Source organism: Lynx rufus, unplaced genomic scaffold (assembly GCF_022079265.1).
Source record: "Lynx rufus isolate CCGP_SWC_20201006 ecotype Redwood Valley unplaced genomic scaffold, mLynRuf1.p SCAF_2, whole genome shotgun sequence".
Taxonomy (NCBI): Eukaryota; Metazoa; Chordata; class Mammalia; order Carnivora; family Felidae; genus Lynx; species Lynx rufus.
Window position 1 is genome coordinate 150,896,496 of NW_025814834.1, and position 27,343 is coordinate 150,923,838.

Sequence of the window (27,343 nt, forward strand, 5' to 3'; positions counted from 1 at the left end):
TTACATAGGCTTGCAGGTCACCCTGTTCTAACTACCTCTGTCACGGAATGAGGCAGAAAGTGTATACATACATATATATATGTACATACAATCATTTACTAATAGGAGTAGCCCTTGAGGGCAGTAACTTTCAACCAGGTGAAAATTTACTTAGTAATTGAAACAAAATTCCAATTGATTCTGTAAATATCTAAAGTGCCCTTTAGAACAATGGGGCTTAGTCGAAACCAGATCTTTTGTTTGGGCTTCTTCAACTATCCTGTGATAGCAAAGAATATAAATTTATACCTTTACTTATAGAATGTAAATAGTTTTTTTTTTTTTCCTCTCCCTAGAGATGGCAAATCCCGAGGTTGTAATCAGTAGCTGCAGCTCTCAAGAAGAGGAAAATCGCTGCACTTTTAACCAGCATACATCGCCCTCTGAGGAGCTTCTGTTAGAAGACCAGATGAGGCGAAAACTCAAATTTTTTTTCATGAATCCTTGTGAGAAGTTCTGGGCTCGTGGTAGAAAACCATGGAAGCTTGGTATACAAATTCTAAAAATTGCGATGGTGACTATACAGGTAAGCGTCTCAAATCATGAGTTTAGTGAAGGCCTCTTTTAGTAACAAAAAGGAGCATGGACAGTGGTTTTTCATAACTTTGAACTGTATGTATAATGGAGAATAATAAATTAGGAAACATACAATCTTAAACCCTTCTCCCTTCAATATTTGTGAAAGAAGACTTTGGGTTTTTTTTTTTTTCCTTAATTATTTTCCTTCTCATCTTTCATTAAATTACAATTTTGGTCACAAAATGGAATCAGTTTTTAGGAAAAGAAGATTTTAATATTCGGTTTCCAATAGAGAAGCTGGAGGTTTTTAAATCATCCATGAAAACTAGCTGTTGCCCAACCAGAGGATTCTTTACCCTCCTAGTTAGTTTCCTGGGAATTTCTCTCTTTTCAGAAATTTCAAAGGTTTCTGTTAAGGCAAGTATCTGGATTCTCACAGCCCTGTGATCATGGGAACCCCAACACTGAGCAATGTGGAAAAATGTGGAGTTAACTAAAAATGAGTGGCATACACAGTGAAATATGAGACTTCAATTTAGCAGAGTTTGAATCTCATTTCCTCGTCTTCTGTTGACATTTTTGGGGAAAACCATATTTTGCAATTCTTTTTTTTTTTTAGACGTTTATTTATTTTTTTGAGACAGAGACAGAGCATGAACGGGGGAGGGTCAGAGAGAGAGGGAGACACAGAATCCGAAACAGGCTCCAGGCTCCCAGCTGTCGGCACAGAGCCTGACGCGGGGCTCGAACTCACAGACCGTGAGATCATGACCCAAGCTGAAGTCAGATGCTCAACCGACTGAGCCACCCAGGCGCCCCTGCAATTCTTTATATATACTGGTTATGATTTACTCTTGTGAAGATATATTTTCCTACTCGTAAGAGTAATGATCTCTCCTTAAAAGCAAAAGAGCAAAATTAAAAGCAGATATTAACAGGAAAAATAGTTGTGATAGGTTTATTTTTATTAATACTTAACTTGGTGAAAAAATGCATATGTAAATAAATAACAAGTATTCAAGGAAAAAAAAACTTTAAAGCCCTGAAATGACTAATCTTAACTGATTGTTGGGCACAAATGCTTAAGTTTAGAAGCTAAGGGGATTTCTACAATCATATGAAGTTGGTAGAATTTTTGCCTAAATTTCTCACACTTGTGTTACGTAAATGAAACTAACATTTGAGTGACTACTCTCTCCCAGGACATTATTTCATTTAATTATAATAACACTCCTATTGGATAAAAACTAGCATCCTTCATTTTACCGAAGAGGAAACTGATGTTTATAGAGTTTTTAAAAAGCCACATGACTAGTCAGTGGCAGAATCAAGAGTTTAGAGGCAGGTGCTTGCTCTCTCTAATATGTCACCATTAAAATGGGTGTTCAGTTCCCCATATAATAATTGGCAAGTTGGAATTGAAATTCTTCCAGGTGATAATACAGTGCATCACAATAGTGAAAATTTTTATCTGTGTTGTTTCTGATAAGTAGAGGGAAAAGCCTGTGTCAGATGAACATGAATATTTTCTACTTAGTATGATTGTTCCCACTTGAGTATTTGCTATATTGGGGGCTAAGCATCATCATGTTCAATTCTTAAGTCAGAGGTAAGTAGTGGTGTCCCTATGTCACGGATGAGAATATTGAGGCTTCCTGAAGTAAAATTGTCATAGTCAGGAAACTAGAAGAGGAGAGCTGAGATTCAACTCAGGTTTTATTCTAAGACTTGTGTTCTTAATTACTCCTAAATCTTTTAGGGAGCTCATCTAACCATCCTCTGTTTCCTAGGGTGCCCAAGAGGAAAATTGACCAATGGTTTAAAATGTTAAGCCTGTTAGTAATACACATATAAAAGGCATTTAGGGACGTTCTTAAAAGGAACTGAGAGTTTTTCTTAATTGTGATGTTTCCTCAATCTGTACTGCAGCAACCAAGCAGAGGTGACGTAAAAACTTTGTGACTGAGCAAGTGTGACTTGGTGACAGATTCCCACTTTTCAGGGGAGAGAAGGTGGTCTTTCTGTTCACTTGGAGATTTTGTGTCTGCAGCAACAAAAGAAAGGTGTCTTTGATGACAGGCACCCTACTAAAATTTTCCCTTTCCCCACTACCTGGCTTAGTCTCTGAATTACAATGGCTCTCTCTCTGCCATGGGTGCACCTTTGAGGGCAGGGACTGCTGTTTTCACATCTCATCCTCTGGACCCAGCTCAGTGCTCGCGTGAGGGAGGTACTCATGTATTTGACTGCATTGGTAATTGGTCTTTAGGAATTCTCTGGAGGCTTTTCAGTCATCAGCTTCATTAGTTGTAAAATCCCTAGAACATCAAGCTGTCATCTTATTGGGATTTAAATAGGATACTTGGCTTAAAGAGGCTCTTCAGAAACGCAAGTCCAGTTAGGTGGAGAGCACGGACATATGTGGGGTATAGGACATACATCATGAGGAGAGGTGAAAAGAGAAAAGATTTGTGTGCTTTACTTTTCCCCAATAAGACCCTGGACTACTTTGTGTAGCATGCCAGGGTGGCTAGAGTTTGGATTTAGTCTGTTGGACTTGGGTTCAGATTTTGGCTACACCCTTGCTAGTGATGTGACTTGAACAACATTATTTAACTTCTTTGCCTTTATGTACCCATCTATAAAATGGGTATATTAGGAACTGTACTGTGGGATTTGTATGAGGAAAGCTCCTGGTATGGCACCTAGGTGCTCAATGTTGTTCCCTTTTTCCATATAAAATACACCCTGCATTGCTCTGGGATCCAGAGTGTATGTTAGAGTGTATGTTCTAAAGTTACAGTGTGTGTGTGTGTGTGTGTGTGTGTGTGTGTGTGTGTCACAGAGTGAGAACAAGTGAGAGTGAGCAAGAGAGAGGATGTGCAAAAGAGCAAGAGACTGAGATGGTTTTGGAAGGAAGAGAGACTTTGAGTACATAAAGTTTCAGCTATGACTGAAAGAGCTTATGTTAATACCACAGCAATGCAGTTAAACAATGATTTTAAGCATGAATAACTGAGTTTCATATAAAACTCTGCTGCCAATCCTTCATGAATATGTAAGGATATGTTTGTTAATATTCTTTAATTTAGAGGTCAGTCGAGAGGATATTTTTATTTTTGGCCTTATTGTCACAGTTTTGGTAATTAAATGGTGAAATTAAATATAATAGTTTGATTGGAGGATTTAGACTTATTTAAGGTATCTCTTATATTGCATTGTACACCTTCTTCAAAACCTTCTTGATGTCCTGCATAAATCATTAAAAATCTTTTAAAAAAATTTTTTGTTTTTATTTTATTTTTGAAAGAGAGAGAGACAGAATGTGAGTGGGGGAGGGGGTAGAGGGAGGAAGACACAGAATCTGAAGCAGGCTCCAGGCTCTGAGCTGTTGGCACAGAGCCTGATGCGGGGCTCGAACTCACTGACTTGAGAGATTATGACCTGAGCTGAAGTTGGATGCTCAACTGACTGAACCACCCAGACACTCGCCATTTAAAGATCTTTTACTTGCCCTGTAAGCCCCTGGACCATCTGCCTCCAGTTTTTCTGTTGACATTTTTTTCTTGGTGGTCCTTCGATTGGATTATGCTGGAATCCTCAATGTCCCCCACCAAAGTGCTAAGTTGTACTCTACCTTCTTTGTCTTTTCCCTGAGCTCTTCAAATGTCCTCACCCAAGTTATGCACATACTTCAGGGGTTTCCATCATTATTTCTTTCTTAAAGAAACTTTCCCATTTCTTTAGCCAGAGTGACCTAGCTTCTCTAAATTCCTAAACAAGGACTTCTCTGAAATAAAGCTTTTAGTGATGGGGGCAACATCCTAAATAAGATCATACATGAAAATGTGCAAAGCTTTTCTTTCATTTTATTTTTATTTAAAAACATTTTTTTAGGGGCGCCTGGGTGGCGCAGTCGGTTAAGCGTCCGACTTCAGCCAGGTCACGATCTCGCGGTCCGTGAGTTCGAGCCCCGCGTCAGGCTCTGGGCTGATGGCTCGGAGCCTGGAGCCTGTTTCCGATTCTGTGTCTCCCTCTCTCTCTGCCCCTCCCCCGTTCATGCTCTGGCTCTCTCTGTCCCAAAAATAAATAAAAAACGTTGAAAAAAAAATTTTTTTAACATTTTTTTAATGTTTATTTTTAAGAGAGTGAGAGAGACAGAGTGCAGGTGGGGGAGGGGCAGAGAGAAAAAGAGAGAGAGAGAGAGAGATGCAGAATCGGAAGCAAGCTCCAGGTTCTGAGCTGTCAGCACAGAGCCCAACATGGGGCTTGAACTCATCAACCGTGAGATCACAACCTGAGCCGAAGTTGGACATTTAACTGACTGAGCCACTCAGGCGCCCTTATTTTCTTTCATTTTAAAACTAGAAGCCCACCTTCTCTTTAAGGTCAAATTTTAATTAACAGCTACAGAAACTTTAATTTCTATTGAATACATTCAGGATTAATTAAACATTGAATCTGGAATAAATTGGTCGTTATATGGAGACCTTTTATTTCATTGGTTTTTCACCCTCTTTTCCTTTTTTTTTTTTTTTTTCTTTGAAGCTGGTCTTTTTTGGGCTGAGTAACCAGATGGTTGTAGCTTTCAAGGAAGAGAACACTATAGCATTCAAACACCTCTTCTTAAAAGGATATGTGGACCGAATGGATGACACTTACGCAGTCTACACGCAAAGTGATGTGTATGATCAGATCATCTTTGCAGTCAACCAGGTAAATCAAGTATGTGCATTCCTACTTGGGAGAAAGAACAGCCCGGGAAACTGTTAGCAATGTATATAATAGAAACTGACATTCCAGTGTAGAAGGGTGAACATTTCTGTGATGATAGGTATAAAACCATTTTTAAATTATTTTTAAAAATATCACCATCAATCTTCTATGAAACTAAAAACTGAGAAAAACTTATTGTTTAGTGACAGAGAGGCAGAAACTTTAAAGGCTTCATTAAAAGAATCAGAGCTAGGGGTTGGCATGAGTGCTTCAAAGATTTAAAATTATTAACCGTGGCCCTGGTTGTAAGTACTCATTAAGTCTTCAGAGTTTATACTTTCAGGGGCTCTTAACCAATAATGAGAATATTAACTTTGCAGAGCATATATAGCAACTAAGATCTGAAGGTTCATTTAAAAATTAAGTAAGGCCTTAAAGTCATACATGACAATGATTTTATTGTAACATTGATTAACTGCCAAAAAAAGTAAATTATTAAAGTGAAATCATGGCTCCTCATTATCTAGAGACGATCTCTGTACCATGAGGTAGCAAACAGCCAGAATGAAATATGTATTTACGGCACCAAGGCTTTCTGTCAATGGCCAGAAATCTATAGTAATAGAAGGAGATTGAATAAGTTATTACACAGGATTCTGGGTCTGTGTGAAAAATTCCTCTGTCAAGGCAGAGCTGCAGAGGTTAAGTGAGGACAGATGCCCAGCCCTGATTAAAGCCCCACAGAGGCCACAGCCACTTGGGGGCCCCATCGGTCAGTCCCACAGGTCACCTACCTTCCAGCCATAGTCCCACACACCACATTCCTGCCCTAGAGTCTCTGACTCCAGCTCCAGGGCTGCCCTTTAGCTGGACACAGTCCTACCACTTATCTCTGACCACCCAGCTCTCGCACAGACTTCCACAAACAGTCTTACGAGGACAGCAAGGCAGTCCGGCCACAGCATATCCTATAATGTTAGCAGGTCACCTGCAGCCCTGCACCTTGGGTCTTTTATGTTTCAAGGTCTTACAAGGTTCAAGACTTACAAGTTTCTATGGTCAGGAGGTTCAGATCTTTAGGTGACTCCTGTGAGGATTGACTCACAGACAGTGGGCACTCAGATGGGCCCGTACTTGTATGACTCGACTTCATGACCCCTGCTTGTTCTCCAGCTTTCCTTCTCATCACACCCCCCACCTTGCAGGCACGCTGGTCTACTTGGGACCTTACTACACTCAATATCTTTTACCCTTCGTTTTCATTTAATGGACTTGTTTACCTTTTACACCTTCCCACCCCCAAAATAAAACTACCAATTTGGCTCAGAGTAGCTTTAGCAAGGCGTAATACGCTTATTTCCTCGAATAGAAAACAAAAACCTCAAAACTATCTCTACGTCATACTGTTTGCCCCCTACATGTAGGACGTAATGCTCCTTAACAGCATATGCAGCTTACTTTTATTACCGTGGATTTCTGCCTCCTTTTCCCAGTCCCATGGCCAATGGAGAGCTTAGTGCTGTAATTACATATCCTTTCCTAGCAGTTTACCATTTCACTGTGAAGAGATTAGCTCTCATAAATGAAGAGCAACTATTGCTCTTCTGCTATAAAAGTGTTAGAATATTTTTTACCTTATCATGAATTTGACAAATATTTGAGCACCTACTCTATGCCTACTATGGTTTTAAGTGCTGGGGTTAGAGCAGTAGCCTTGATAAATTCCTTGCCCTGTGGAATTTACATTCTAATGAAGGAGGTAGATTTTTTTTTTTTAATTAATGTTTGTTTACTTTTGAGAGAGAGAGAGAGAGAGCATGAGCGGAAAGGGACAGAGAGAGAGGGAGACCCGGAATCTGAAGCACACTCCGGGCCCTGCACTGTCAGCACGGAGCCCGATGCTGGGCTTGAACCCATGAACCGTGAGATCGTGACCTGAGCCGAAGTTGGACGCTTAACCGATTGAGCCACCCAGGTGCCCCAAAGGAGGTGGATTTTAATAAGTTTAACCCAAACCATTTGATTTCAGATAGTAATGAGTGCTATGGAGTAAAATTAAGTAGCACAAGAGGGTTAACAGTTTCTTCGAGGTGGTCAAAAAAGGCCTCTCTGAGGATTCGAAGTCTGGGGAAGAAGATTCCAGGCTGAAGGAGTAGCAACAGCAAAGGCTCTTGAAGCCAGAATACATTTAGTATGTTTGAGGAAATACAAAGGAGAGGAGTGTGACTGGGCTAGATCTCTTAGGGCTTTACGGGCCCTGAAAAGGAGCTTTGGAATTTATTCTCAGAGAGACCGGAAGCCATGGGAGCGCTTTCAGTGGGGGAGAGACTCTAATATTAGCAAAGGCTAATATCTGTTCCCTCAAGTATTTAGCATCTGTTTTGTATCAGATAGTGTTTTTGATACATGGATACTACAGTGAGCAAATAGACAAAGTTGAGGAAGTCATATTCTAATAGGGAGAGACAGGCAGTAAATAAGGATACCGTTTGTCAGTTGGTTATAAGTACACATAAGTGTGCTGTAAAAAAAAAAAAAAAGGTAGCAGCAGCAGGCAGAGTGAATGGGTGGAGGTGGTCAGGAAAGGCCCCCTGATAAGTGACAGGTGGGCAGGACAGCCCAGAGTGTGGGGAGGCAGACTGCAGCCATCTCAGGGAGGAGCCCTCCAGGGAGAAGGGACAGCACGAACAGAGTCTGGAACAGGTTCGTGTTTTGGGTATCACTGTCCTAACGGCTTTACGTGCATTAATTCACTTATTCCTGTAACAATTCTGTGCATTTTTTTTAAGTTTATTTATTTATTTTGACACGGAGAGAGTGAGCAATGGTCAGAGAGAGAGAGAGAAAGGGAGAGAGAGAATCCCAAGCAGGCTACACACTGTCGGCACAGAGCCCGACATGGGGCTCGATCCCATGACCCTGAGATCTTGAGCTAAAATCAAGAGTTGGATGTTCAACCGACTGAACCACCCAGGTGCCCCAGCAGTCCTGTGAGTTCCATATGGAGACTGGACTGTGGTGAGAGACGGACGGGAAGCAGGAAGACCACAGCAGTAGGAAGAGATTCAGTTTGTCAGGGTGAGAGGTGAGGTGGTGTGGACAAGGCGATGAGAGGCAGTCAGATTTGGAAGATAATTTGAAAGTAATGCATGACTTTCTGATGGGCCGGAAGTGGAGTATGAGAAAAAGAGAGTGAAGAATCGGTTCTAAGTTTCGGCCTGTGAAGCTGATTGGCTTATGGAGTCACTGATTGAGAAGGGCATTTTCATGGAAGGAGCTGGTTTTTCCGTTTGCACGTTTGCATTTGAGATACCTCTTAGACACCAGAGGTGCCGTGCAGGCAGATTGCTACCCATGTATGCATTTGGGTGGAAAGGTCAGGAGACGTAAATTTGGAAGCTATTGGCATACAGATCTTGTTTCAATGTGGGGCTGGTTGAGATCTTTTACCGAGAGAAAGTGGGTGAAGAAGTGGAGGACTGAATCCAAGGGTGCTCTGACAGCTAGAGGTTGGCAGGAGCAGGATTCAGCAAAGGAGACTGAGACAGAGAGCCTGTGTCCCAGAAGTCTAGGGGAGAAGGCATCCTGCGAAAGGGAAGGCACTCGGCTGCATCAAACGCTGTGGGAGGCTGAGTTAAATAAGAACAGAGAACCATGCCTCAGATCTGGTAAAATGCTGCTGGTGGCGGCCTGGACAAGGCCCAGCTCAGCATCTATCTCCCTAGGCCCAGATTACAAATGATTCTTTCACTGATTTTAGCATTTTCACATGCATTTTTATAGTTGAATTATTTATCTGTGTGTCCATCCCACTAAATCCAAGAGATGGCTACCATATCCCTATCTTCGTATCACTTCTTGTGCCAAACAGCATTGTTCATAGTAAGCTCTGAAACCCTTTTTTCTTCTACAGAAATGCATTCAGAGTTTGAGTTGATGGTTATTCCAAAGTACCATAAGATTCTCATTGGTAAAATTACATTTGTTTGTTTAGAGGACTCCCAGGACGAGGGAATATTGCTGTGAAAGTGACTAAACTATTCTTGCAAAGATAAAGATGAAACTATTTTCTTAAGTTTTGCAAGTTAGCTTGGAACGACTGTATCCCCCTTCCTATATTAAAGCAGCAAAGCGGAACTCTGATCTTACAAGAAATAGTTCAAAGATAAAGTGTGTATTCACACTGAATGCACAGATCAGTTCCTGAACATAGTTCTTTAAAGAAGGAAAGAACCGCAGAGATGACGTGGGTTAAACCTTGAATTTGTAGACAAGGAACCAGAGGCTCAGAAAGTTTGTGTCTTGCTCACAGTCACAGACATGAGACTTGAGCCCAAAACTTGAGTGCTTTTTCTGGCTGCTGTCCTGGTGCACATTAGCATGTCGCGTACTACGCATGTCAGTGTGAATGTGAATGTCTCCATCCAGAAAGCAGGTTGGGATCTGCCCATTTCAAAGACGGGCTGGGTAGGGAATCATGGCTTCATTTCTGCCTGGCTGGTGTTCCCATTTTCTGTTTCTCTTTTCTGTTCAAGTACTTGCAGCTGCGCAGTATCTCGGTGGGGAATCATGCATATGAGAACAAGGGTACCGAGCAGTCTGCTATGGCGATCTGTCAGCACTTCTACAAGCAAGGGAACATCTGTCCTGGAAATGATACCTTTGACATTGATCCAGAAATGGAGACTGGTAATGTTCTTCAAAAAACTAGAGCTTCTATTTTTTAACTCCTTGATTTATACTTAAAGTTAGCAATTTTGTCTCTGAAAATGTTGATTTGGTCTGTACTGTTAGGTCATAGTGAGAAACTACATAGGAGTTATCATGTGTCAGGTACCGTCCCAAGCCCTTTACTGTAACTCATGATTTTTTTTTTTAAAGCAACAACAACAGACCAATAAGGCAAGGTGTATTATTATCCTCATTTTATAGAAGACTAAAGTATGGCTCAGAGAGTTAAGTGATGTATTCCAGATGGAGCTAGGAAGAGGCAGTGCTGAAATCTGACCCAGGCTGTCTGTGCTCTTAGCCACTATATCCTTGACCTCTATATAGCACTGCCTCTTATGCTGGATAAGCCAGTTAAATAGACTTATACTATCCTTAGAAGACGTTGTACTTGCAAATTTGCGATGTCTATAAAACTCCCTCCCCTCAACTGCACTTTACTATTTAGTATCTTTGTGGGTCATTTCAAGGAGAAACCAGAACCAGAGTTTAGAATACAGTGGCTTATTCTTTTTTTTATTTTTTATTTTTTTAAATTTTTTTTTTCAACGTTTATTTATTTTTGGGACAGAGAGAGACAGAGCATGAACGGGGGAGGGGCAGAGAGAGAGGGAGACACAGAATCGGAAACAGGCTCCAGGCTCTGAGCCATCAGCCCAGAGCCCGACGCGGGGCTCGAACTCATGGACCGCGAGATCGTGACCTGGCTGAAGTCAGACGCTTAACCGACTGCGCCACCCAGGCGCCCCACAGTGGCTTATTCTTATTAGTAAAGTTCTATTTACAGTCTGTACCCAAAACATTACATTTTCAAGTACTTTTAACAACAGCCACTGGGAGGTTTTTTGGAGAAGGATACTAAAGGATTACAGTACAGATTAGTGAAAACTTCTAAAATGCTGTCTTCCCTTTTTTTCTTAAGTTTGTTTGTTTGTTTGTTTGTTTATTTATTTATTTATTTATTTATTTATTTATTTATTTATTTTTGGGAAAGAGAAAGAGAGAGCAAGCAGGGGAGGGGCAGAGAGAGAGAGAAAGAGAGAGAGAATCCCAAGTAGGCTCCATACTGTCAGTGTGGAGCCCGATGTGTGGATCCCTGCCGATGTGGGGCTCAAACTCATGAACGGTGAGATCATGACCTGAGCCAAAATCGGGAGTCAGAGGTTTACATGACTGAGCCACCCAGGTGCCCCATGTCTTCCTTTTTTTTTTTTCCCCTTAAGTATAGTCTAGTATAGAGGGGAAAATAGTATTTAAAAAAAATAGATCCTTTAAACTTAGAAAATTTTGTCTTAAGTACTCCAAGTTCTTCAAACTTATGCTTAGGATACAAAAAAGGGAGAAGGGACTCAAAATTTAGGCTTCCAGATTCAGGAAGGAAGATAGCATTCTACAGAAGACTCATGAGACTGAATTCATATCTTCTGCCCTCCACCCACTCCAGAAATGGCGCATCCACTCGTGTCTTGAAAAACAAATGATTTATTGTAACTAAGGGGTACTGACTTTTGGCTTTTAAATCTTAATTCAGAAGAATAGTAGGATCTGAATAATCTAGTCTTAAATGTATTATCCTTTCAAGATGCAGTTTTACTTATTTATTTTAGGCTATCTACAGAATGTTTTGTTCCTTTCTATGGCAGAATGTTTCTTTGTAGAGCCCGATGAACCTTTTCACATTGGAACACTGGAAGAAAATAAACTCAACTTAACACTGGACTTTCACAGGTGAGGGAGGCAGATGGGAGTATAACTTATATTTGTGTGTGCATGTTTTCACTGCACTAAAGGCTCCTCTGTTTCCTAGACTCCTAACAGTGGAGCTGCAGTTTAAACTGAAGGCCATTAATCTGCAGACCATTCGTCATCACGAGCTCCCTGACTGTTACGACTTTACTCTGACTGTAAGTGTGGGCTGGGCTGAATTTGGCCCCTGTCTGAAGGAAAACTGTTTGATTTAGTTACATGTTTCATCTACTTGTATTGAAACATGATCAAATATATAGGATGTTTCCACTTGAATGTGCATAGAAGAAGCATTGGTAGAGCTGGCTCTATTTTGTTGTGGTCATTTACTTGTTAATTGTCTATCTTCTGTACCTCAGTGTAAGTTCTGTGAGGGGAGGGACCTTGCCTTGTTCAGTGCAGTGTCTCCAGTCCCAAGAACGGTGCCTGGCACAGGGTAGGTGTTCAAATACAAAAGGAGTAGAGACTTGTAGGTCCCGTGTAGTTGGCTCTTGGCAGTCTGTGGCTGTCTGCGTATGGCCATTGCCAAGGGTTCTTGCTGCTGAGTCTCCTCGCCATAGATGTGTGCACATTTTGCTTATTGGTCACAGTGCCTTCCTTGGGCTGCCTCTGAATGCTCTGGTTTCTCCCCCTTCGGCCCGTCGCTGCTCTGTATATTCCAGTTGCCAATGGCGCTATTAATGTTCTCTGGAGAACATAAGATGCCTGTCAGGTGAGTTCATTTCCTCATGAGGCTCGGGGTCAGTACCCCAGTGCTATCTGGGGCATATGCTGAACAGCATTTGATGCAGCTTGCCTTCACTTAATCCAGATTGCTATGACTTCAGCGATAGTTTGTACCAGAGCTGTGTCCATGATATTCAACAACTGGCGATGAGAAATCAAGTTTTTTAAAGAAATTTCAGAATGTAGTATCATTAGTCATTATGCATATCATTTAAAGGAAAAAGCACAAATACTATGAGACTATTTTGAGTTAGGCTACAAATTTTGATCCTAATATTAACCAGGAGGTTATGAATTTTCAATATTACTTGATTTTTTTTTAAATTGAGCTATTTATCCACAGTCTTTTTTTTTTTTTTTAATTTTTTTTTTCAACGTTTATTTATTTTTGGGACAGAGAGAGACACAGCATGAACGAGGGAGGGGCAGAGAGAGAGGGAGACACAGAATCAGAAACAGGCTCCAGGCTCCGAGCCATCAGCCCAGAGCCTGACGCGGGGCTCGAACTCACGGACCGCGAGATCGTGACCTGGCTGAAGTCGGACGCTTAACCGACTGCGCCACCCAGGCGCCCCTATCCACAGTCTTGTCTCTTCTTTCTCCTCTCTCTTACCACCTCCTGCACTGCTCTTTTTTTTTTTTTACTTTTTTTAACATTTTATTTATTTTTGAGAGACAGAGAGAGACAGAGTGTGAGGGAGGGGAGGGGCAGAGAGAGGGAGACACAGAATCCTACATAGGCTTCAGGCTCTGAGCTGTCAACACAGAGCCTGATGCAGGGCTCGAACCTATGAATAGTGAAATCATGATCCGAACCAAAGTCAGACAGTTAACTCACTAAGCCACCCAGGTGCCCCAGTCCTGTACCACTCTTGAACTCAGAAATGGTACTTTCAGAAGCTTTATAATCCTCAAGGCTCAGTTCAACTGACACCTTCTTCAGGGACCATTTTTACAATGCTTCAGTTAGGGACACATTCTGTGCTCGCAACTCCAAAGTTTTATTTTTCGTTTTGTTTTTATGTTTTGTATGAGCTCACCCACCTTCTCCTTTGTTTTAGGATTGTCTAGATTTTTATCAACTCTGCTAGATTGAAAGCTCCTTGAAAGCAGGAGTCATTCTCCTAATTTTTTTCATCCCTCAAAGAACACAGTAGGTGCTTCAAATATTTGTGGAATGGATGAATGAAACATTTGTAAAATGCAGACTCTTTCCCATGACTCAATACAGTGGGGAGAGCAACCTGGCTGGTTAGTCACATGCAGATGTTATATTTTTGCTACTATTGCAGATTCATCCCAAGCTCTCCCTGTGCATGGTGGATTTAGCAGTGTGTTTCACAGAACTGTAGTAGAACTTACACCCTATAGGGTAGTTTAATGATAAAAGCAATTAGTGCAACTTTATGGTTTAAGTAAACATGAACTGGGGCAGTATATGCCTAATTTAAAATGCAGGAGTTTTGGGGTGCCTGGGTGGCTCAGTCAGTTAAGCGGCCGACTTTGGCTCAGGTCATGATCTTGTGGTCCGTGAGTTCGAGCCCCGCGTCGGGCTCTGTGCTGACAGCTCGGAGCCTGGAGCCTGTTTTGGATTCTGTGTCTCCCTCTCTCTCTGACCCTCTCCATTCATGCTCTGTCTCTCTCTGTCTCAAAAATAAATAAACGTTAAAAAAATAAAATGCAGGAGTTTTGGAATCAGGCAAGCCTAGATTTTAATTATAGCTCACCAGTTACTAGCTATGTAACTTTAGGCAAATTACTTAATTGGTTTGAGTCCTAGTTTTCTCGTTTGTGAAACAGAATTAATGCCCACCTACCTAACAAAGCTGTTGCCAAGACATCTATGTATCTATGTATCTATGTATCTATCTAGTATACTGCATATATATGAGATATGTAAGGGACCTCCCTAAGTATCTGGTATATAACAGATATTTGATTCATGCAACAGCTATTTATGAAACCTTTCCTATGTATGTCTGTAATTTGGTTAGAATGTAAAAGCAGGGCATTAGCATTCACTCATAGCAGCTTAGTGCATTCTTGCATCATGTGTTTTGAGGCTCTTTATTAGGTGCACAGGCATCTAGGATTCTTGCGTTAACTTGATGAACTGACTCTTACATCATTATGAAGTGGTAATTTTTACCTCAATATTAATTCTTTGCTTTAAAATCTACTTTGGTTGATGTGAATATAACCACTCCGGCTTTCTTTTAATTAGCGTTAGCATGGTATATCTTTTTCCATCCTTTTGATATTAACCTATTTGTCTTACGTTTAAAGAGGGTTTCTTATTAGGCAGCATGGAATTAATTCTTGTTTTTTTTATCCAACTTCATAATCTGTACCTTTTAGTTGGAGTGCTTAGAACATTTAAATTACATGTGATTGGGGCATCTGGGTGACCAGTCAGTTAAGCGTCCAGCTTTGGCTCAGGTCATGATCTCATGGTCAGTGAGTTTGAGCCTCGCATCAGGTTCTATGCTGACAGCTCAGAGCCTGGAGCCTGCTTTGGATTCTGTGTCTCCCTCTCTCTGCTCCTCCCCCCGTTACTGTCTGTCTCTATCTGTCTCTCAAAAATGAATAAACATTAAAATTTTTTTTTAATTACATGTGATTATTAATATGATTTCTCTCTTTTTCTGCCTGGGTTCTGCCTGGAGTGAGTATCTTTTGGATATTATTTTAGCTAATTTGTTAGAAGCTTGCAGTCCAACATGAAGAGAAACAGAGTGATCAGACTCACTAAATTTATCTGAAGCCTTACATCTGCAGTAATGTCTGATTACCCCGCATGAAGAAGCTTCAGTAAAACTCATTTAAATGACAGACTTTTGAAAAAATGTTTTTTCTTTAGGACTTGAGACAGGAGGCACTAAAAGCAAAGCAAAACAAACAAAACCCACACCTGATCTCCTTGTCTGGCTTTCCCTGTCCCTGCATGGGGACAGGGGAGAGAGCCGGAAGGGGAAGACAGACTGGGGAAGGTGTTCTGACATGGCTTTGTCCTACTTGGTGCCCAGTGTCCTGAAATGGTGATCCCTGAAGCAGGACATGGCTGTCGGCTCCCTGTCACCACATCCTTTTTTTATACATATGGTTCTAGAGTGAGTAAGGATGAAAATGAGGCCCAGAATGAAAATCAGAGAAGCGCCATCTGAAATGTTTCAAGCCTGAAATAATGAACCTCTGTGTTTGTAAGAACTGCAACAGCACTAACAAACTATCCCTTGGGGCGCCTGGGATAGTCAGTTAAGTGTCCAACTTGGTTTTGGCTCAGGTCATGATCTTGCAGTTTGTGAGTTCAAGCCTCACGTCGGGCTCTGCACTGACAGCGGGGAGACTGCTTGGGATCCACTCTCTCTCTCTCTGCCCCTCACCTGCCCATTCGCGTGCTGTCTCTCTCTCTCTCTCTCAAAGTGAATAAATAAATATATATAAAAACTATCCCCCGCCGAGTCCCTAGGGAGGGAGGGAAAAGCTCACTTGGTCATACCAAGAGGGCATCTTGAGGTACTTAGAGTGAGAAGGAGAGAGAAGTTCTCCTGTTTTATAAGTTGTCCAGGGCTGGAAGACTATCCTAGAAATACGGGATTTTAGAGACTAAAAGTTCTCAACAGAAGACCTTCAACCTTCTCATTTCACAAAGAAAAAAAGGGCTCTTCCCAAAGTTGAACAGAGTTAGCATTGACACGGGGATGAGAATCTGGGTGGGCATCCTGTCACCCTGAAAGATTTGTGTCCTAATTAATGCATAGAGACATCTTGGCTTCAAAAACTATAGGTATGTTTTTGACCCTTTTCCTGTTTTTCACAGATAACATTTGACAATAAGGCCCACAGTGGAAGGATTAAGATAAGCTTAGATAACGACATTTCCATCAGAGAATGTAAAGACTGGCACGTATCAGGATCAAGTAAGTGACGACTTTTACTAGTTTTCAAAATGGTTATTAAATAAAAGGGTTATTAAACTACTGGGATATGTGGAGCATCAAAGGGAACAACTGGAACATTGCCAAGTCCCTAATTCTCTGCAAATAGATCAACTTATTGTAGGTATCTGATGTTCCAGGCAAGACATAAATTATTAGTACTTGAAATGACTTTTGCTGACTTCTACATGTGTCCTCACTGGCCCAGTTCTTACAAAAAAATGCACGCACCCCCCCAGCAAAAAATCACATATACCCGGCCTAATATTTATTGAGTGCTTACTACATAAGGGCTTCCTCCTACATTTTAATGTTTTAATTTTTATTATTTTTTTAAATGTGTATTTATCTTTGAGAGAGAGAGAGACAGAGGGTGAGCAGTAGAGGGGCAGAGAGAGAGGGAGACACAGAATCTGAAAAAGGCTCTAGGCTGTGAGCTGTCAGCACAGAGCCCGACGCGGGGCTTGAACTCATGGACTGTGAGATCATGACCTGAACTGAAGTTGGGTGCTTCACTGACTGAGCCACCCAGGCATCCCAGCGTTTTAATATTTTGAAACTATCCTTGAGATAGGCAGCGTCCCTGTTTATGCAAATGAAGAAACTAAGGCTTAGAAGTGAATCTTGGTGCCCCTGGTCATACAGTGAGAGAGACATCAGGAAAGATTTGACCCTGAAGCATCCCTCACATTATATTTAGCTTCTATATAGGTTAAAAAGTAAACTAAATGAAGAAAGGGTACATTCTTGGAAATATGGACATGAATTCAACTATAGACTGAGTACCACTGAGAATTTGGGGGCTGAACCAGAAAATGGACTGTAAAGAATTTATCTCATTTTCTAGCCCCTTTGGTATGTTGTGTTGGACTTAATGATTAGGTCCGGGATTCTCAGATTCTGGCGAGCGAAAGAGTCACCCCAGCTCCCTGCAAGGCCGTCCCCGGGTCTGGGCTGGGGCCTAGGAATGTACAGGTCACCCTTACTCATGCCACATTTGGAAAATCATTGCTTTAGGGGTAACTACTGGTTGAGTCACAAAGGTCAGAAGCAGTAATGAGATATTAAGAATAAACGATATGGGGGCATCTGGGTGGCTGAGTCAGTTGCATGTTCGAATTCGGCTCAGGTCATGATCTCGCGGTTCGTGGGTTTGAGCCCCGTATTGGGCTCTGTGCTGACAGCTCCGAGCCTGGAGCCTGCATTAGATTCTGTGTCTCCCTCTCTCTCTCTGCCCCTCCCCTGTTCACACTCTGTTTCTCTCTCTCAAAAATAAGTAAATGTTAAAATTTTTTTTTAAAAAAATGACATGAAATTTCTTCATTCTAGTATTTTTTTCACTATTAGGTACTTCAAATATATGAGGCTCTTAAATCACAATTTTATTTCAATGACAAAATTGTTTATTTGAAACACAAAGTTGTTTTGTCATCTGTAAACATTGCAATACTTCTCCACAAACTTTAGAATAGGAAGCATGAGAGTATATGAAAGTATCTGGCACAGGCTTTCTCTCAAATGCTTGTTTCTTAGTTTTTAAGCTTTTCGAAAGTAGATGTAGACATTTTAGTAACAATTAGATGCCCCTTGGCCAATATTAGTGGGATGTTTTATTACTGAATTTTTTTTAATAGATTTTTTTTAAGTTTATTTTGAGAGAGAGAGCACACACGAGCTGGGGGTGGGGCATGGAGAGAGAGAACCCGAGAGAGGGTGAGAGAGAGAATCCCAAGCAGGCTCTGCACTGTGAGTGCAGAGCCCAATGCAGGACTTGATCTCATGAACCACGAGATCATGGCCTGAGCCAAAATCAAGAGTCTGACGCTTAACTGACTGAGCCACCCCGGCGCCCCATTACCGAACTAGTCTAAGTGCTTGTTATTTTTTTTTACCAGTAGGGGACAGTCTTGTCACTCAGGTCTCACCTGAGACCTCCTGGCCCCTATCATGCTGTACGAATGAGCCTCTCCCCTCCATCACCCATACCAGCAGTGTGCTTCTTCTAGAGCCGTGGTTTTTGAGCTCTAGTGTCATCTGTAAGAGCTTGTGAAAATGCAGTTTCTGACTCGGCGGGTCTAGGGTGGGGCCAGAGTGCATTCCTAACAGTGCCCAAGGGATGCCATGCATCACTAACCTAGAGTGACAGAGGCTGGAGACAGACTGCGAAGATTTGAATCCTGGTGCTGCCACCTGCTGGCTGCATCACCTCGGGCAAATTCCCCTGACCTCTGTGTGCCTCATTTTCTCACCTGTCCAGTGGGGATAATCACACCCCCGCTTGCTGGGGTTGCCGTGAGGATCAAATGAGGTAATACCTACAAAGTGCTTAGGACTATGGGTGGCGTAGCACTACCCGTTAGCTATGGTGCTTTCTTTTCTTCGCAGCACTTACTCCTGTCTGAAAGCATTTTGTTCATGTACCTTCTTTACATCCCTGCGTGTCTCCCGGCAGTAGAACAGAAGTTCCCCAAGGTCGGGGGCCTGTGTTGTTCACCACTTGTATCCTCAGCATCTAGAAAAACTGCCACACGGTGGGTTCTTGGTGAATATTCTATACCCAGATAGGTATGTTTTAATAGGGTGTGCAGGAAGGCTAACTGTATTAAGGGCAAAAGACCAAAGGCTTATAATTAAAGATCTCTTATTGATGGCAGTAGTAATTTCCAAAAGAAGGCCTTTTATTTTTTTAATTTTTTTAATGTTTTATTTTATTTTTGAGAGACAGAGAGAGACAGCATGAGTGGGGGAGGAGCAGAGAGAGAGGGAGACATAGAATCCGAAGCAGGCTCCAGGCTCCGAGCTGTCAGCACAGAGCCCGATGCGGGGCTCGAACCCACAAACTGCGAGATCATGACCTGAGCCGAAGTTGGATGCCCAACCTACTGAGCCACCCAGGCACCCCCAAAAGAAGGCCTTTTAACTTTCTTTACATACTAATGGGAAGAACACTTACCAGGACCTTTTCTCTTTGTTGTCTTTGTGGAAAGAATGTCTGAATTATCTAAATTACTCTAAAAAGCAGTGTGAAGGGTTCAGATAAAATTTGAAAATGCTTCTGAAGGAAACAAAAAGACTTGAATCAATGGGAAACACATCATATTTTTGGACAAGAGATTTAACATCATGTATATGCCAGTTCTCCCTAAATTAACTTATGAATGTGACATGATCCCCACCCCCCACCCTGCAAAAGTACCGGTAGGATTTTTATTGGAATTTAACAATCAGATCCTCAAGAATATATGGGGAAAAAAACAAGTAAGAATAGCTAATAAAACACTAATGAGAGGTATTTGTCTTACGCATTAAAACACACAAAAACATCAAAAGGATAAGATAAGGTACTTGAATACCTGCAGTAATTTAATACCTGATAAAGGTGTCATTGGGAATGAGATTTGCTCTTTTGATCGGCAAAAATAAAAGATAATTAATATACAATGGTGGAGAAGACGTGGAGATGTGTGTAGGTATGTAAACTGGCATGATGTTTTTGAAGGGCAATTTCTTAGAATTTCTTTCTTAGAAATATGCATATGACTTACCCCAACAATTTCGCCTTTAGATATTCGTTCGCCTAAAGAATCACTTGCACCCATGCACAGAGGGGACTTGAAGAATTGTTTGTAGAAGGAAAAAACAGATTGCAACCTGAGTGTCTTTACAAAGAGTATGCATCTATATTGTGGTATGCCATGCAGCAGTTAAAAGAAATGAGGCTAAAAATGAAAGAAAAAAAAAAACCAAGTAGAGGTCACCATATGAATGTCCCACAGTATAAGCAGGTAATGCTCTTTCCTTCCAGTTCAGAAGAACACTCACTACATGATGATCTTTGATGCCTTTGTTATTCTGATATGCTTGGCTTCGTTAATCCTGTGCCTTCGATCTGTGATTACAGGACTTCAGCTTCAGCAGGTAGGGGTTGCTGCTTGCTAGGAATGCTGGGGACATTGTAATTGACTGAGAAATTCACTGTGCCTCCCTCTTTCCCCTAAAGGAATTTGTCAATTTTTTCCTCCTCCATTACAAGAAGGAAGTTTCTGTTTCTGATCAAATGGAATTCGTCAATGGATGGTACATCATGATTATTATTAGTGACATATTGACAATTATTGGATCAATTCTGAAAATGGAAATCCAAGCTAAGGTAAAGTGGTTTTTGTTTTTGTTTTGTTTTGTTTTACTATTTATGCCATTGTTAGTATCAGATTGGCACTAATATTTTCTCGGAATGTGAGAATTTGCAGAGTAAATGGTTTCTTTCAAACATTGTGTTAAGTAAACTTAAAATCGATAACAGTAAGTTTCTTAAGTCTAGTCAGGCAATCTCTTAGGCAGAGTTTTTCAAAGGTATATACAAGCCTCTGAGTCAGTCATTTGGGTACCTGGTAAAAATACTCCATGTTACACTGATGAAATCTGAGCTCTAGGGGTGCGCCCGAGAATTCTTAGATGTCCCAAAGTAAAGAAGGTAAGAGGTGGGTTTTTTTGTTGTTGTTTTCACAAGAAATGCTAGAATCTTCAACAACAACAAAAAGAATAGGGCCCTGGGTGAAAGTGAAGCCAGGCTACCACTGTGTGAGTGATGACAGTTGCTGCCTTTTTCTTACTTTCCCCGTTGATAAGCTACAAGATTTTCCATTCTAAGTTAGGATTAACCCAGCCTAGAAATCACCCCCCCCCCCCGCCACCGCCGCCAAAGCAAAAATCAAATTAAAAAAACCTGATACTGTTCAAACTGACCTTGTTCAAATTTATATTTTTCTAGCCCTGGCTTCAACTGAGTGTGAGGATGAGCCACCTGGGGAGTCTGCTGATTGAGATTCCCTGTCAGAGGCCCCACGTGCAATGGCTCAGATGAGATAGGAGCCTACTTCTCCCTCATGTAATAGTCAGGGTGGGTTTCCCAGGTTGGCAACTCACTCAGCTCCACGCGGTCAGTCAGGGACCCACGTTCCTGCCACTGAGTTTCTCTGGAGCCCAAATTGTGTGGTTGATCCTGGGTCACCTCAGGAACAGGTTGCAGCCTGTGTGGGAAGGGAAGGGAAGGGCAACACGAGACGGCGGCACGGCGGTAGCTTTTCCAGTCTGAAAGCCTTGGCAGTCTTGGTAGTCTTTGCTCTTGTTCACATCCCACTGGAGAGCGTTTAGTCACATTTAACTGCAAGGGAGCTGGGGAAAACAGCCCAGGCATGTTGGATTTAGGATGATATGGAGTCCCTATCATTGGACTAGGGAACAAAAAGAAAGGAGCACAGGAGATATGCAGCAAATCTTTATTTTTACCAGCCTCAACTATCATTAACCTCATTGAGCTCTTAATGGTGTCCAGCAATCTTTTTTACATTTTTCTAGGCCGTTCACTCCCCCATCTTTCAGATGATCGTTGCACGTTTTTATCCCTTCTGGAAACTCTAAAACCCCTGCCCCATCCTCACTGTCAATTGATGGCCTTCTTTCCTAGTTCACAAAACCACAGATAAAAAAAAAAAAAAGAAAGAAAGAAAGAAAGAAATTCTACAAGGCTCCACTTCATTTATCTACCTGCCAGCATCAGTGTCCATACACTCTGCTTTTTCTGTTTCTGTGGATATATTATTTTGGCTACTCTCCATGGCCAACCCCATGTGCCTCCCAGATGCCAACCCCCCTCCCCCCCTTGCTTACCTAAGAACTTAGCTCCAGCTTTTCTTCTTCCTTTTCCCCATGCATCATCAGTTTCCCGTTCTCTGCCGTGCCATTCCCAATAGCATGTGTGTTCTTTCTCCTTGATAAGAGACAAAATCTCAACGTATTCTCTATCCAGCTACTTCCCTATTTTTTTGGCTCCCCTTTACATAGCAAAAGACCTTAAGCGTAGGTACCTTTGTTTCTAATTCTGTTCCTCCTGTTCTCTGTTACATCTGCTCCAATCCGGCCGCCCTACAGAAAATGTTCCTTCCGATGACCTCCAGTGTTGCTGAGTCCAATAATTCATTGTTTATCCTCATCTTGACCTATCAGCAGATTTTAACACTGCAAGCATTCCTTCTTTGTTGGCGCACTTTTCCCCTGAGCTATCACTTACCTGGTTTCCATCCTAAATCACAGGCTGCTCTTCTGACTTCCTTTGCTGGTTCCTTCTCATCTCTCCAACCTATTAAAGTGACAAGGCCTCAAGGTGCAATGTTTGGACATATTTTCTTTTCTGCCACGGTCTTGGTGCTCTCATCCTGTCCATGGCTTTAAATAGTACCTCTCTGCCGATGATTTCTAAATCTGTGTCTTCAGCTTGGAATTCTTCTCTGAACTCCAGTCTCAGATATTCAGTTGTCACCTTCATATCTTCATTTGGACGTCTGCTTGGCACCTCAAATTTAACATACTCTGTGGTGTACATATACAATGGAACACTACTTGGCAATGAAAATGAATGAAATCTTGCCATTTGCCACAATGTGGATAGAACCGGAGGGTATTATGCTAAGTGAAATAAGTCAGTCAGAGAAAGACAGATATCCTATGATTTCACTCATATGTGGAATTTGAGAAACATAATAGATGAACATCCGGGAAGGGAAGGAAAAATAAGATAAAAACACAGAGGGAAGCAAATGATAAGAGACTCTTAAATACAGAGAACAAGCTGAGGGTTGCTGGAGAGGAGGTGGGTGGGGGATGGGTTAATGGGTGATGGGCATTAAGAAGGGCACTTTTCGGGATGAGCACTGGTTGTCATATGTAAGAGATGAATCACTGGGTTCTACTCCTGAAGCCAAGACTACACTGTATGTTAACTAACTTGAATTAAAAACAAAACAAAACAAAAAACAGAACTCCCCAAATCTCAATCTCCACCTCCACAGGCCAAACCTGCTTCTTCATGGCTTTTTTAACTTCAGTTTATGGCAATCCTTTTCAGGTGCTTAAGACAAAAGCCATACATTTATCCTTGACTCTCTTCTTTGACTAATCCCCTCTTCCCTCCATCTAATCCAAGAGGAAATCCTATCAATCTACCTTTAAAAATCACCTCATCGCCTCTATCATTACTAGGCTGGTCCAAGCCACCATCAGCTCTCGTCTCTATCATTGCAATTGCCTTCTCACTCTTTGGGCAGGCTGCTCGTAACCATAGCAGCCAAATGGAATCATATCCTGTTCAGAGCTTTCAAATCTCCCCAGCCTATCAGAGTAAAATACAAAGGTGTTAAATTACCCACGAGGCTCTAAACTACCTACCCCCTTACCTCTGTGACTCGGTACTCTCCCCCATTGCTCACTGCAGCTGGGCTCTCCATCTTTTGAGGAGATCTTTTGTCTCTGTGCCTGGAACACTCCTCTCCTAGCTTTTTGCTTGGCTTGCACTCTCACTCCCCTCAGGTCTTTGTTCAAATGCAACTCCTTTTAAAATGCAACCCTGGAGGCATTCTTTTTCCCCTCCCCTGAATTTTCTCCTCAGCACTTACTGTCAGCTAATGTAGTGAGAATTTCATTAATTTATTTCTATTATCTCTCCCCCCCTCCCACCGCTAGAATGCAAGCTTCCGGAGAGAAGGAAATTTTGTCTCTCTGTTCACTTCTTTGTCCTTAGCACCTAGAACACTGCCTGATTGATTTCTATTAACCACCCCCCGCCAACCAAATATTTTTTGTCCCAGTGAATTTCTGTTACATAATCTGGTTATTTTTTCCCACTCTGTTTTAGAGTCTAACAAGTTATGACGTCTGTAGCATACTTCTTGGGACTTCCACCATGCTCGTGTGGCTCGGAGTCGTTCGATACCTCGGTTTCTTTCAGAAGTACAACGTAAGGATTCCATGGATCTCCATGCTGTTGGTATTTCTGTCTTTCAGAGTTATTGCACTGCTTTGGCTGAGGGACAAGGGGATTCTAACAGCCTCTCTTACTTTCCTAGCTCCTTATTCTGACCCTTCAGGCAGCGCTGCCCAATGTCATCAGGTTCTGTTGCTGTGCCGCAATGATTTATTTAGGCTATTGCTTCTGTGGATGGATTGTGCTGGGGCCTTACCATGATAAGGTACCAATAAACAACGTTTTCCTGTTACTATCAAGCTCCTAAAATAGTGCCAGTTATTCTTTTAAAATGAGCTCCTTCTATTTTGTGACTCAGCCTGAAAATGTCGAAGGTCGTATATCTGGTGCCATGTTTGTGAACTGGTAAGGTGTGACCAACTTGAGAGAATAATTGATTCACTCAGCTACTTCACCTCCTTTTGTGGACTATATCAGATAATTATGTCTTTTTTAATTTTATTTTATTTATTTATTTTTTTACCACCTATGAGGTCAAGATGAGTCAACTTGATTCATCAATATAAAGAGTCAGCTTTTGGGGGGCGCCTGGGTGGCTCAGTCGGTTAAGCCTCTGACTTCAGCTCAGGTCACGATCTCACGGTCCGTGAGTTCGAGCCCCGCGTCGGGCTCTGGGCTGATGGCTCAGAGCCTGGAGCCTGCTTCCGATTCTGTGTCTCCCTCTCTCTCTGCCCCTCCCCTGTTCATGCTGTGTCTCTCTCTGTCTCAAAAATAAAATAAATGTTAAAAAAATTTTTTAAAAATAAAGAGTCAGCTTTTTAGGCAAGACATTTGGAAATGTGATTTTATTAAAAAGGGAGTATAGTGAGGAACTTGAAGAAATCTATGCATTTTTTTTTGTTACCAGAGTCAGTCCTGATTATAATACCATTATCCCAAATGGAATGAACTTTAAAATGAGAAGTATGAGCATGCATGGTGTTAGGACTTGGGTATCTCTGCATAAGTGTTTCTAGGATCTCTTTCCATGTAGGCAGAGGGAATGGTCAGACTTGACTCAGAAAAGCGCTGAGGGTGCAAACCAGCAGCTTCAATTCAGGCTGCTCCCCTTAAGGGGAGCACAAAGAAGGAGCTGCTTGTTCAGGAAAAACAGTAGGCATTATACAGGTTGCGTGTATCACATAGCAAATGCTTGTAGTTACTGCAGGCTAACTACATAGTTTACAAGGATACCTGGTCCATTATTTTTTAGTATAGTGTCATGAACAGTCTCCAGTGGGAAGGAATGTGAAATAAAGTGAACTTTTTCTCTTTTCTTTTTCCAGTTCCGTTCTCTGAACATGGTCTCCGAGTGCCTTTTCTCTCTGATAAATGGAGATGATATGTTTGCCACATTTGCAAAAATGCAACAAAAAAGTTATTTGGTCTGGTTGTTTAGCAGAATTTACCTCTACTCATTCATCAGTCTCTTTATATATATGATTTTAAGTCTTTTCATTGCACTGATCACTGATACATATGAAACAATTAAGGTAGGTTCATCAAGAGCTTAAGTAGCAGCATTTTTCCAGAACTTGTAGAATGGCAATAAAATATGGTACCTAAGAGGGAGGAGAACAGCTAGAATGTTAATTTTTTCAAGGTGGAAAAGAAAGACTTCAATTGTACATATTGAGAAACAGAAATGAAGAATTTGAATTTGTAGAATATTTTAGGTTTTGTCTCTAAGTAATTGTGCTTTTTTTTCAAACGAGATTTCTAAACTTGTAGTAGAATTATAAAGACCAGTAGGCATTGGATAAGTGAAACATATGGCATTTCAAAATTTGATGGGGACCATTTAAAATCCAATTTTCATAAAGAAAAATTAACCTCTTGGTTTGGAGTGTACTGTGACTGAACCCAGACTCTTGGCAAGGACCTGCCTGGGACTATCCTGAGGCCTGATCTCCAGAAGAGTGAGGGGATTGATATGTCAGGTGCTAGCCATGTAAGCTTTATATGTGTTAGAAAAGCTGATTTGAAAAGCTATTATTGATATTGTCCCTCACATGGGATATTTTAAAAGTTATTTTGAGCCCTTTGAAATATGGAAAAGCAGGCTAAATATCGCTATATATTTAAATTTCTAATAACCTTATACTATTAGGTATACCATCGACATAGACACTTCCACTTGGGGACTTTCTGGGTATGAGAAGGAGTACTGAAACATGATATCATATAAATGGCCCCGGGGATAAAGAGAGGGTTAGTAGGAGTTGATGAGTTGATAATTATGAATACCTTGCTTGTGAAGCCAGGGCCGTGACTTCATTTTTACTGACTTAGATTTCAGAAACTGATTGTCTTTATTAATACTTGCTTGGCAGATGTGTGCTTAGAGTCACCAAGGCCACTGAGAAAGAACATAGTTGTACCTGTCTAAATCCTGCCCCACTGTGCTCTAAAAATTCACTGCCTTCAGCTCTTCATGCAGAGAACTATATATTATTCAAGGGTGGTAGCCAAGGTCTCAAAGGTACTAATGTTAGTTAACAACTCTTGATGATACAAGTCTGAGACTCACAGTTTAGGTGTTTACCTTTTTCCATGGGCCCAAAGCACCTGTCAGGTGGGCAAGTGATGGCTGATCCTCTCTGGTCAGGACATGCTCTAGAGATCTTAGACCCTAAACTGATGTTAGTACAAGACCCTTAAACCTGTCTGTCTGAAAGAGAGACTCCCAAAGGGTATATAGAATGGATTCTTCCTGGAAGGATGGCTCAGACTCAGATTCAGCATGCCTATTTTGGATTGAGCCAGACCCATAAAAGAGAGCCCAGGAGGACACTGCAGAATTCTAGACTGACTTTTCCTTAGCTAAACCTAAGAATGTCTCTAGAGGCTACATCTCCCTGAAAATACTTGAAAGTGACTGAATTATCCCTTTAGAAAGATTCCCTCCCTTGACAAATCATCCATTTTGAATGTGGAATAAAGCTGTTTTCAAGGGACTTATTAATGAGAACTTTTTTTTTTTAATTCTTCTATGTAGCATTACCAACAAGATGGCTTCCCAGAGACTGAACTTCGTACATTTATAGCAGAATGCAAAGATCTACCCAATTCTGGAAAATACAGATTAGAAGACGACCCTCCAGGTTCTATATTCTGCTGTTGTAAAAAGTAG

General features: G+C 41.5%; 1 protein-coding gene across 2 annotated transcripts; it reads left to right on the forward strand.

Annotated features, from left to right (window-relative positions):
• The first annotated feature begins 337 nt into the window (after nucleotides 1-337).
• On the forward strand, nucleotides 338-27,343 carry MCOLN3 (mucolipin TRP cation channel 3). 2 transcript variants are annotated; one of them, XM_047085274.1, is made up of 12 exons: nucleotides 338-565; nucleotides 5,107-5,274; nucleotides 9,810-9,963; nucleotides 11,646-11,730; nucleotides 11,810-11,906; nucleotides 16,295-16,394; nucleotides 20,218-20,330; nucleotides 20,413-20,562; nucleotides 24,103-24,204; nucleotides 24,314-24,436; nucleotides 25,497-25,703; nucleotides 27,209-27,343. In XM_047085274.1, exons 1-12 carry the CDS (start codon nucleotides 338-340, stop codon nucleotides 27,341-27,343), a joined length of 1,662 nt encoding a protein of 553 aa, XP_046941230.1. The 2 variants fall into 2 exon arrangements, with proteins under 2 accessions (XP_046941230.1, XP_046941231.1); XM_047085275.1 differs by lacking the exon at nucleotides 5,107-5,274.